This window comes from Phacochoerus africanus, chromosome 12 (assembly GCF_016906955.1).
Source record: "Phacochoerus africanus isolate WHEZ1 chromosome 12, ROS_Pafr_v1, whole genome shotgun sequence".
NCBI classification, from domain to species: Eukaryota; Metazoa; Chordata; class Mammalia; order Artiodactyla; family Suidae; genus Phacochoerus; species Phacochoerus africanus.
This window is the reverse complement of record NC_062555.1, coordinates 18678150-18691315: the sequence shown is the minus strand read 5'-3', so window position 1 is coordinate 18691315 and position 13166 is coordinate 18678150. Positions and strand designations below refer to the sequence as shown.

The 13166-nt window shown below is 36.5% G+C and overlaps 1 protein-coding gene across 1 annotated transcript in view; it reads right to left on the bottom strand.

Annotated features, from left to right (window-relative positions):
- DNAH14 (dynein axonemal heavy chain 14) overlaps positions 1-13166 on the bottom strand; it is a 319091-nt gene that overhangs the window by 257763 nt on the left and 48162 nt on the right. Inside the window, 2 exon segments of the mRNA XM_047754627.1 lie at positions 2611-2742; positions 7531-7669. Of these exon segments, the coding sequence (XP_047610583.1) occupies positions 2611-2742; positions 7531-7669 (271 nt within the window).

The window sequence follows — 13166 nt, the reverse complement described above, 5'->3', positions numbered from 1 at the left end:
CTATATACATATACAGGATTGTTTTAAGTTCTTGGTTTCTTAATTGCAAGTGCATTTCTAGTGTCTGCATTTGTACCCTTCTTTTCTCACGATTTCTGATTTTGGTACCATATTTGTGTGTGGATGATTTCCTACATTTACTACATGTATGTCCTTCCTGGTGAGCCTTGTTATTTCTAATATTTTTGTTTCTACTTGTGGCCTTTTCTCTTCCACCTAGAGAAGTTCCTTTAGTATTTGTTGTAAAGCTAGTTTAGTGGTGCTAAATCCTCTTAGCTTTCACTTCTCCTTCAAAGCTTCTGATTTCTCCTTCAAATCTGAATTAGAGCCTTGCTGGGTAGAGTAATCTTGGTTGGAGGTTTTTTTTTCCCATTCATCACTTTAAGCATATTGTGCCAGTCTCTTCTGGCCTGCAGAGTTTCTGCTGAAAAATCTGCCAATAACCTTATCAGGGTTCCCTTGTATGTTACTTCTTTCTTTTCCCTGCTTTCAATATTTTATCTTTGTTTTTAGTTTTGGTCAATTTGATTAATATGTGTTTTGGGGTGTTCCTCCTTGGGTTTATTGTATACAGTACTCGTTATACTTCCTGGATATGATTGAGTGATTCCTTTCCCATGTTAGAGAAGTTTTGGGCTATTATTTCTTCAAATATTTTTTCTAGCCTTTTCTCTCTCTCTTCTCCTTCTGGCAACCCTATAATATGGATGTTGGTGCATTTAACATTGTCCCAGAGTTCTTTTAGACTGTCCTCATTTCTTTTCAATATTTTTTCTCTTTTCTGTTCCACATCAGTGATTTCCAGTAGTCTGTCCTCCACCTCACTTACTCATTCTTCTGCCTCCTATATTCTGCTGTTGGTTGCTTCTAATGAATTTTTTATTCCAGTTAATGTATTTTGCATCTCTGCTTGCTTAATCCTTAAATCTTGTATTTCTTTGGTCAAGGTTTCTTGTAATTTATCAATCTTTGCCTCCAGTTTATTTCCAAGATCTTGAATCATCTTTACTGTCATCAGTCTGAAGTCTTTTTCATGGAGGCTGATAACCTCCAGATCACTTAGCTGTTTTTCTAGGGGTTTTTCTTGCTCCCTTATCTGAGTCATAATGCTCTGCCTTTTCATTTTTATAGATATTTGGTATGGTCTCCTTTTTGGCAGACAATAGAGTGGTAGCCTCTCTTGCTTCTGATGTCTGCCCCCCTTGTGGCTGAAGTTGGTACGGGGGCTTGCTGTAGGCTTCCTCTGTCCTTAGCATTTAAGTGTCAAATGTCATAACAAAATAGTAAAGTGCTTTGTAATGACACTCACTCTGGAAATTGGGAAATAGGGAAAGTTCTTTGACTGATCCCATATGGGATCCAGCAACCCAGTGGTCTGTTAGCTAGATTAAAGAGCCGTGCCAAAATAGGGCCTGAGTTGCTGTTTCAAAGATGACATCTAAAGGGGGGGAAAGCAACAAAATGCTTTTTTGATATTTCCATTCCCAACATCTTTTTTGGCTTGGACACATTCTCAGTCTTATGATTGTCTCATCTTTATGAAATCTACATACTTTCATAGAGTGAATAATTTTGGTGCATTTCAAAAACAGGACTGGCAGTTGATCTAGTAGGTTTTGATCTAAAATTTATTTAAATGAAAATATGTTAAATATTTATGGTCATATCCTGGTAATGCAGAATAGGAGAAAGTGGAATGACTCTGAGTACTGTTCTGCTACTATCTCAGTGACCTAAGTAATATCTTATTAATCCCTTTTTGATTTATACTATCCTTGACCAAACTTTCCCAAAGGTCTACCCACATGTGACTGGGCTTGGGGAGGTTAGTGGGGGGACTATGAGGAATAAGATAAGGAATGAGAAGCTTTATTTCATTGACATGGAATAGCTGTACTTCAGCTTCTTGTCCAGAAGTAAAGCCCTGAAGTCTTGCTACCCACTACTTATCAGAAGTCCAATTCAGAGAAATAATATTTGAAAATTTTTTAGGGAGACCCAGTCCTCCCATTCCTTGAGAGAGTCTCAAATATCCACTTGGATTCAGCCAAACCAGCAGAGGCAACAAGTCCATAACTAGGTGATATTGCATCAGTCTCTCAACAAACTGCGCTTTGTGAATCTGGCTTTTGTGCATGGTCATTCCCTATACCAGAAATATATACAAAATAACCCTACTCAGTGAGCCATAGCATACTGTGTAAGAATGCTTTGTATTATCAAATCCTTCTTATAAAATCCTCAGGGAAGCTTTGTCTCATCTAGTTATGTTTCTTCTGAACTTGAGTTTTTTGTGAACTTTGTAACAAATCATATTTCCTTTTATATGTCAGAGTTTAAGTATATTGAAAGTATATATTTATAAAAACATACATATATATGTCTTTATATATATATGCATATGTATTTTCATTTTACACAGCACCTAGAAAAATCTTGTATATAGTAAATGCACAGTACTAGCTGGCTGGCTAATTAACTACCTCTGTCCCTCTACCTGTCCATTTCAAACATTTTTTCCAGGGATTCAGAGTGATCCGGTAACAATTCGGAGTAACTGTTTTAGTCAATACATAACAACTGATAAATAGGATATAATCAAAGAATTACCTTTAAAATTGTAATTTTTATTTCTGAAATTGCTTTATCCCTGATATCTTCAAGTTGTTTCAGTGCCTGTGTAGTCTGCTGTAACTGTTCTTCACAAAATTCATCTAGAGAATATGTTCGAGACTTATCCAGCTAATTAAATGATAGTAAAAGTTCAGTGTTGAAAAGTCAAAATTCATTTATGAAAAACTATTTTGGTCACTGTTTCATATGATAAAGAAGAGCATATTTTATACTTTCTTTTGTATACATGATATACATAACATGTATATATTATATTTTCTTCAAAACACCCATAACTGAATCTGAATAAACCTTGGAAGAAGATAGAAACATTATTTAAATTGTTAACTAAAATTAAGCCAAAGCCAAAAACTCGAGTTGATTTTTTTTAAAAAATATCTATAAAATCAGAGGAACCACCAATTCCAGGAATTGCTTTTGCCTTTGAAGTCCCAATTATTTGTAAAACTTAAAAACATGAACACTAAAAATGTAGGGAAAAGAGGCTAAAATTAAATCATTCAAATAAGGTAAGTTTCATTCTGAATTTATTCAGAATCCAGCACATAGAAATTTCCATTACCTATGCTAGTGAACGACTCTAGTAATAGACACCTAATGTTTCATCCATTTATGTATATCCCATCATTCTTCCTCCTTTCAGAATTTTCTTGTTTTTTCCTATGTTGTGTTAATTCTTTTGCCAAAATATATTTTCATCAACAACTGTACAGATATCGCTACTCCTAGTTACACTATAATGCTTTATATAAATATATGCTTCCAAAACTAAAAAGGAAAAGACTAAAAAGTACGGCTCTGGCATTAAAACTTTGGATTAACTCTTTGTTCCCTCCCTCTCCCGGGCTCATATCTGGTTACCAGGTCCTGATTTTTCCAAAAATCCTCCTTCCTTTCTAACCTCACTGCCACTTGAAGTCCTTATTGCTTATACCTGCATTATTCCAGTACTACCATGACGGATCGCTATCAATCTGTATCTCCATGCTTTCAATCTTCCCATAAACCAATGTCACATTAATTTTCCTAAAATAGCATGTTCAGAAACTTTCAATAGTTGTTCTTTAAGGATAGCTTTCAAAGTTTAAACAAATCACCTGGGGACTTGTTTCAAATGCAGAATACTAGCACCACTGCACCCTCCCTAAAAAAAGGAATGGGTCACAAAAAAATTTACATTTCTATTAAGCACTCAAAATACTGCCAAATAAAACACCATCATTCTTGAGTAGGAAACACAGTCAAAGTCCCAACACTTTAGCTGGTTCTGGGACCTTGTATATGTCACAACCTCTCTAGGATTTAGTTTGTCATTTGAAAGTGAAATTTTAGATAAAATGATTTAGGTCTGTTCCCTCCTTTCTAGTTCTAAACATTTCGGTCCCTTTAAAGGTATGGATGAATAATGCTGCCTGCCAATACCACAAAACAAAGGATGTAGCAGCCGAGAGGCCAGCAACCACTGCAGTCACCCCTAACAGTACACCCTGAGGGGATTCAGGATGGAGGAAAGCAGGATACTGGCCCTATATAATTAAGGTGCAAATCAAAAAGAATGATTTCAATAAGCCCAGACTCTTGCATCTTTCCATACACAGAAAAGTGCCAAGTTCATTCACCTGTCTGGTTTTCTCCCATTAAACAGGAACCTTCTAATGTTCCAACCAGCTAGTTTTTGTTGCAAAGATCCCAATATATTCCGACTCTTCCTTTAACATTCAGAGCGGTCCCTCAGAGCTATCTGAGAGGCTGCCTTCTGGGCTTGAGTCCTCAGAAAGTCTGCCAGGTAAAACATAATTCTTAACCTCTAGGTAGTGCATATTTTTTCAGTTGACAGAGGTGTGCTTTCATCCAGCAGTGTACATTGGCACACCTATGAACTCCATTCATGGCATTAACTTCTGAACAACCCCATCATATGCACTCATAACCTCACTTTATTCTCCTTCCCTCCTCACTATCCATCCTTAGAGGCATTTCCATCCCCAGTGACATGCGGTCCCCTTAGTCCTAGTGCCCAGTTGGCCATCTGCTGATTCTAATCCAGGCTCAGCTCTCTACTCTATGAATCTCAGTTCTCCCTCCATCTGACCCTGGCTTCTCCACAGTCTCAGAAACTTCCATTCTTGCAAAACATCCCCACAACAACCTCCACTAAAAGCGCCCCTGCCTTAAGGGCAGGTTTGGCTCCTACTTTTCCCTTATTCCGTATTCTTGACCTGATGTTCAAGACCCAATCTAACTTTCAAATCAAACATACAATGAATGTTTTACACACATTCATATTCCTTACTTAACTGCCCCTCTCTCTCTGGATATGCAAATCCAACATAGCCCAGCTCACAATATCCTTCCTTCAGGAAGTGTGCCCTAACTTTCACTCCAAAGAAGGCTAATCTCCACCTCCTCTGAATTTCTGTAGCATGACTATTTTACAAGTATTATTTGCAAGGAAATGTTCCTTGCCTTATATTTTGCTAATCAGCTAGCTAGAATGATTAGCAAAACTGAGGGACCCCTTCTAGAATTAGTTATGAGTTATCATTTCATTTAAAAAATGATCCCTTCCAGGCATTCCCGTTGTGGCTCAGTGGTAACGAACCTAACTAGTACCCATGAGGATGCACATTCAATCCCTGGGCTCACTCAGTGGGTTAAGGATCCAGCGTTGCTGTGAGCTGTGATATAGGCCAGCAGCTGCAGTTCATGCATTGCTATGGCTGTGACCTAGGCCGCCAACTGCAGCTCTGATTGGACCCCTAACCCAGGAACTTCCATATGTGGAAGGTGCGGCCCTAAGACAAAAAAAAATATATATATATATATATATATATTCCTTCCATAAACTGTAAAAAACTCAATACAGCAATATTTTGATATTTTGTTTTATAATTTGTATCCATCACCTCTGTACTTTGCATCTAACAGATAATTAACATGCATTATATTGTCTGGAAAGGTTACTTCCCTTCTGCTTCATGTTGGTGGAAAAGAGCTGACATGGCCTAAGGTCTCCAATATCCATTCTCTGTCATGCTGTTGCCTTACCATCTATTAGCATTTTAGGCATAGACTTCCAAGATATTCTAAAGTCTCTTTTGCCTTACTACCTATCATTAATTCAACTAAGTTACTCAGTCATTCATAAAACAACATAATATCACAGCTGCCCAACCAATCTCCTTCTGCATTAAAACCACATCCAAAATACTCAATGAAATGTTTCCTACTTAATTTGAACTTAATCCTTTTGAAACATTAAATTTTTTTTTTTCTTTTTAGGGCTGCATTTGTGGCATATGGGAGTTGCCAGGCTAGGGGCTAAACTGGAGCTTCAGCTGCTGGCCTATACCACAGCCAGAGCAACTCAGGATCTGAGCTGCATCTGTGACCTACACCACAGCTCATGGCAATGCTGGATCCTTAACCCACTGAGCAAGGCCAGGAATCAAACCTATACCCTCATGGATACTAGTCAAGTTCACTACCACTGAGCCACAAGGGGAACTCCTTAATAGTCTTAATATAACTATACAAATGACACTTCATCTGTAGTAATTAACTCATCTTTTTGTAAGCAGCTCTTTGCAGGAAATCACCCTCAGCAGGAAACCCCCATCTTGTCACTTTAGCAAAGCTATATTTTAATATTAAACCAGGCATTCCCCTGCTCATCTCCAGCCCACACTTTCAAATCTTTTGATCACACAATATGTGGCCTAACCTCTTGGTTCTTTCCGTAGATCAAACAAGTAAAAAGGATGAATAAGTGACTAACAGACCATGAGATCTCTTCCCCAGCTTCCCCTTCAGTAATCCCGTGAACAGGCTATGTGAACAAGACAGCATCTAAAGAAAGATCGTAAGAAGTCCACAAGCCTGCTCTCAGTGGGAGATGGTGATGATTCTGACCCCCTGTCCCAAAGATTAATTGAGATTACTTGCTTTTTCCCTTCAACAACTTCTATGGCCAAGCAGAATCTTCAGAAATGATTTTTGGGGACACTGAGCCTATCATCTCCCCGCATGTCCAGCATTCTAACTAAAAGCAACCTTCCTTTCTACCAACACCTGCCTCCCTCTCTCCAGTATTAGTTTTTCAAGCAGCAAGTAGCCTGACCTGAGTTCATTAACATTTCTTGATTAATTCTTTTATCTACTTACTCATTCAAAAGACTATTCATTGAGCATCTACTATGTATCAGTCACTATACATAACTGATTCTAAAAATAAGTTATTTATAAGCATTAATCTTATTTTATGTGTATAGTTAACACAATTTTTGTACTCATTGTCAAACGAAAAACTTTTGCTATTTCTCTAAGTCTAGATGATTATCAATGTTACTTTTCAGTATCTCCCTTACACTTAAATTTATAGGTCTATGTACTTAACCTCTTTGAAAGAACTAGTCTCCTATAAATTAAATTAAGTCATCTGTTAAGAAGTCACCCTTTCTGGAATCATAGAACAATAGAATACATAAATTTAACCTAACATTCTGAATAGCAACTTATGATAACTTCTTGACATGCTATAGAGAAGAGTAGCTGGTAACTATCAATTATCTGTTAGAGACAATTTATTGTTTATAAATAATACTGCACATTATAAAAATAAAGAAAGGGCTTCATAAAAAGACTGGTTAAATGTAAAGAAGAAATTTTTTTTCTTAGTTATTAACTTAGGGAATATTGTTAACTAGTAAAATTGACTGGAATAATGTTCTTAGTAGGTATTTTAAAACATTAGTCATTCATAGGATTTTTACTATGATTTTTACTATGATTTTTACTATGGATCTAGTAATCTGAATTCCTTTGATTTAAAATTCCACTTGTTATTCCTATTTTCTATATAGCACTATTAGTTAATGGCAAGACATTTCTACCTACCTTGACAAGGCATATGGCAGATGGATTATCTTCATGACCTTTTTTGAGACTAATTGCATCTTCATAGAGTCCCTTTATATAAAGCAAACAGCCTTGAAATAACTCGTCAGCCCAAAAAAGATGGCTATACAAAAATGACCTGAAAGTGAAAAAATTCTCACACACTTATCTTCATTCAGGATCACTGAAATTTAGAGGGAACTAGTATAATTAATTTCATATGCCTACAGTTAATATACCACATCTACCACAATTTAAATGATACTAATAAAGATCAGGCAGCATTACAGGGTTTTTTTTTTGGCTGATAATGTTGAAGGCAAGATTTTGATACTGGGTGTGTTGAATAAGAGCAGAGGAGGAGGGGAAACAAGGGATGAGAGTATTCTGTTACACTATTTAATGTTAATAATTTTAAAATACTAGGCAGTAATATCCTAAATGAATTATATTCTGCTATTTATTAAATTTAAATAAATTTTCTCAATTTATTGTTTATCCAATAACAAAAATTAACTTGATTAGGGACCATTTGGAGAATGTTTCTTAAATTCTCTCATCATTTATATCCTAAAATAGAGAAGTTGGGTCCTTTTTTTTCCTCTCTGCCCCATTCTACTAGTTTGCTCATGGTCACAAAGATGAGACCAATCATTGTTAACAACAATGGAAAGAATAGAAGGACAGAAGTGGAGGAGAAAAGAGCGGAATGGAAGACATAAAGCTCCTTGAAAATTGGATCAAGAAAAGCAAACATCCCCATGCAAAAGTGTGTAGAGAAGAGGGGGCCTTCTGCCCTCCACTGATTCCTTGTAAGGTAACTAATTTTTATACATGTACAATAAGCTTTTTCCCTTTTTTTTTTTCTTTTTAGGGCTGCCTCTGCAGCTTATGGAGGTTCCTGGGCTAGGAGTTGAATTAGAGCTACAGCTGCCAGCCTACACCACAGCCACAGCCAACACCTCAGCAAGCCAGCTGCATCTGTGACCTACACTGCAGCTCACAGCAACACCAGAGTCTAAACCCCCCGAGGCCAGGGATGGAAACTGCATCCTCACAGACACTATGTTGGGTTCTCAACTGCTGAGCCACATTGGGAACCCCTCATTTTTCATTCTATAGGTGAAAGCTTTACATACTATGAAGCTAGTGAAGCTTAAGCTTTGTGGGCTCTTTATTTGTACTACCTCTTTCAAAGCCTTGTTATTTGTCTTAAAGAAGACTTCCTCAAATTATATAGGCTTCACATGACATACTATTCCTGGAGGTAGAAAAAAGTGTTTATTGACATTCCCCTAAGCATCCAGTATAGGGAAGAAGAGGGATCATATTAAAAACAAGTGGTACACCCCAGAAAGAGAAATGTTACAAAAACCAAACTCAATCTTGGTATTTATCAACAAAAGAATAATGACCAAAACTCAGGTAAAAATGAACTCACATTACCCAAAATTAAATGTTTAAAGCTTTCTTTTTTCCCCCCTCTGAAAAAAAAAAAAAGTATTCAAGTTTGTTTGCATATTTTAACACTGATATAGAGAAATGGGTACATTTTAAAATAATTAAAAGCATGGGAGTTCCCATCATGGCTCAGCCGAAACGAATCTGACTGGTATCCATGAGGACACAGGCTCTGTCCCTGGCTTCACTCAGTGGGTTAAGGATCCAGCATTGCTGTAAGTTGTGGTGTAGGTTGCAAACGCAGCCTGGATCCTGACCGAGTTGCTGTGATTGTGGCGTAGGCCAGTGGCTACAGCTGACTTGACCCCTAGACTGGGAAGCTCCATATGCTGTGGGTGCGGCCCCAAATAGACAATAATGATCATTATAAGCATGGAAAAACATGAAAAATTTTGGTGTTATTATGGCAAGATCTGACAAGAGAAAAATAATGTATCAGTTGATGATTATTCAAGTACAGGTGTTACAAGGAACCCACTAACAAATTTCATTCTATTGTAAAAGCAAACTAAAAATAGCCTCTGAAACTTTACTAATGCTGAACATAAAACTGCTTGGTATTAGAAAATATATCACAGAGGTCTATTAAAATTCAGGTCCTGGCTTCTAGGAAAGTGGAGTAGATGTACATTTCACTATTCTTCCAGCTAAGTACAACTAAAAATTCTGGGCATTGTCTATAAAGCAACCATGGGAAGATACTGAAAGGTAGAGAAGGCAAGGGAAGCTGACAAGAAGTGACATGGTGCTAAGTTCCCTAGGTTTTCTTTTGCCTCATATATCCCAGACCCAGAGTTAAACCAGCAACCTGGAAATGTCAACAGGTGCAGACAAAAAAGCCCACTGTCTAGCAACAGAAAACTTTCAAACAATAACCATTCTAATCCAGTCAAATACCACAGGAAAAAAGATCAAGTGGAGAACCTAGAGTTCCATCCCTGGCAAGCTGTACTGAGGCACTGCCAAGGGCCCCCATGGAATGTTTTTAGAAAAAGCTCAGGGTAGAGGGCTGGGACTTTCATCTTTGCTGGGTGGTAACAAGCAAAGAAAAAGAAAGCTAAACAAAGAAATAGAAGACATAAAGGAGAATCAAATGGAAATTTCAGAATTGAAAAATGACTAAAACAAAAAACTCAGTGGATTGGCTCAATGGCAGAATGGAATGAACCAGAAAACAAATCAGTGAATTCGAAGACAGAAAAACAGAAATTTTTCTCTCTGAACGGAGAATAAATAAGGTAAGAAAGATGAACAGAACCTCAGGGACCAGCGGAACTATGAAAAAATATCTAGTGTTTGTGTCTGCGGTCCTAGAAGGAGAAAAGAAAGAAGACAGGGCTGAAAAAAAATAATTGAAGGAATAATGGATGAAAATTTGCTGAGTATGTCAAAAGAAACAGAAACACGGAGATACAAGAAGCCTGGGTAACCCAAAGCAGAATAAAGACAAAGAAATCCATACCAAGACACATCAAAGTCAAACTTCTGAGAAACAAAGGTGAAAGCAAAGTCTTGAAAGCCACGAGAGGAAAAAAAAAACAAACCTACAGATTATGGCAATTCAAATGAACATCACAGGCCAGAAGAAAGTGGCACATATTTCTCAAGTGATGAAAGGAAAGAACTGTCAACTCAGATTCCTATATGAAGAAAAAATATTCTTCATTGTGTGGAAATACAGACATTCTAGGATAAAGGAAAATAAGAAAATGTGTTGTGAGCAGACCTATATTAAAAAAAAAAAAGAGGAGGAGGAACTGGGAACATCAAAAGGAAGTAACAACATGATAAACAAACCAAATTGAATACATTTTTTAAAATGTAGACTGTCCTTCCTTATTTTTATAAATTATGATTGATTTTTGGAAGCAAAACACTGTCTAATATAGTGGCAAATGCATGCATATAGAGGAAATATTTAAGACAATTATAAATGAGAGAGAGTAAAGGAACATAAAGATGAAGTTCCTATAATTCATTCAAATTGATAAAATAGCAACACCTATAAACTGTGTAGGTTTTGTGTATAGAATGTTATACCAACAGCATCCACTAAAAATATACACAAAAAGATACACTGAAAAATACTATAGATTAATCCAAATGGAATTCTAAAAAACATTCAAATAACCTCCAGGAAGACAGGAAGAAGAAAACAGGCAAACAAAAAAATAGAGAGAAAACAGAGACTAAAAACTAAAATGGCAAACTTAAGCCATAATATATAAATAATTAGATTAAATTTAAATTTCTAAATACACTATTTAAAAGAGATTTGCAGATGGATTTAATAACATGACCTACGTATGTGCTGTCTATAGGAAATTAACAGCCAGCAACAATGCCCCTTCCTTCCAACCCCTCATCCCAGCCACCCCTGTAGCAAAGAATGCTGCTTTAAGAAGAGAGAGAAGTTGAGTAAAAACTTCAAATGATAGCAAGAATGTGCAGAAAATGAATCACTCATACATGGGTATGAAAAAAGGGTACAATCACTCCAGAATGCCTTGATAGTTTCTTAAAAAATTAAACATGCAATTATAATATGACCAAGTAACTGTACTAAGGGGCATTTACCCCAAAGAAATGAAAACTTATGCTCACACAAAAACCCATATATGAATGTTTATAGCAGATTTTTCTGTATTAAGCAAAAAACATCCAGGTGTACTTCAAGAGATAAACAGTTATATAAACTGTGGTACATCCACATCATGGACTGTTACCCAGCAATAAAAAGGAATGACTGATGTATGCAACAACCTGGATGAGTCCCTACAGAGTTATGATAAGTGAAGAATCAATCCCAAAGGTTACATACTTCATGATTCCATTTATGTAACATTCTTGAGAAGACAAAATTACAGAACTGGAGAACAGATTAGTGTTTGCCACAGGCTAAGGACAGAGTCGGAGTGAGAGAGAATTGAGTACAGCTATTAAAGAGTTACATATCAGAGAAAAGCTGAAAGCCTTCCCACTAAAATCTGGAACAAGACAAGGATGCCCACTCTCACCACTTTTATTCAATATAGTTCTGAAAAAAAAATACATAAATAGTTCTGGAGGTCCTAGCCACAGCAATTAGATTAAAAAAAAAAAGCAAATAAAAGGTATCCAAATTGGAAGAGAAGAGGAAAAATTGTCACTATATGCAGATGGCATGATGCTATATATAGAAAACCCTAAGGACTCCACACAAAAACTACTTGAACTGATTTACAAATTCGGCAAAGTAGGAGGATACAAGATTAACATTCAAAAGTCAGCTGTATTTCTATATAATAACAATGAAATATTAGAAAAGGAATATTTTTAAAAACACCCTTTAAAATCACACCCTCCCAAATTAAATACCTAGGAATAAACCTGACCAAGTTTGAGAACTAAAAAACATTAAGGAAATTAAAGAGGATTCAAAGAAAGGGAAAGATATCCCATGCTCCTGGATCGGAAGGATTAATATCATTAAAATGGCCATACTACCCAAAGCAATCTACAGATTTAATGAAATCCCTATCAAATTACCCATGAAATCTTTCACAGAACTAGAACAAATAATCCAAAAGTTTATTTGGAACTATAAAAGACCCAGAACTGCCAAAGCAATCCAGAGGAAAAGAAAACAAAGCAGGAGGCGTAACTCTCCCAGACTTGGATAATGTTACAAGGTGACAGTAATCGAGATGGTGTGGTCGTGGTACAAAAACCAGACATACGGGTCAATGGAACAGACTAGAGAATCCAGAAATAAACCCAGACACCTATGATCAATTAATATTTGACAAAGGAAGCAGGAATATAAAATGGTTGAGAAAGACAGTCTCTTCAGCAAGTGGAATTGGGACAACTGGACAGCAGCAGGTAATCAATGAAATCAGAACACACCCTCATACTACACACCAAAATAAACTCAAAATGGCTTAAAGACTTAAATAGAAGGCAAGACACCATAAAACCCCTAAAAGAGAACACAGACAAAACATTCTCTGACATCAATCATACAAATGATTTCTTGTCTCCCAAGGAAAGGGAAATAAAAATAATAATAAATGGGACCTAATCAAACTTACAAGCTTTTGCACAGCAAAGGAAGCCATAAACAAAGTGAAAAGATAACCACCGGACTGGGAGAAAATAGTTGCAAATGATGCAACTGACAAGGGCTTAATCTC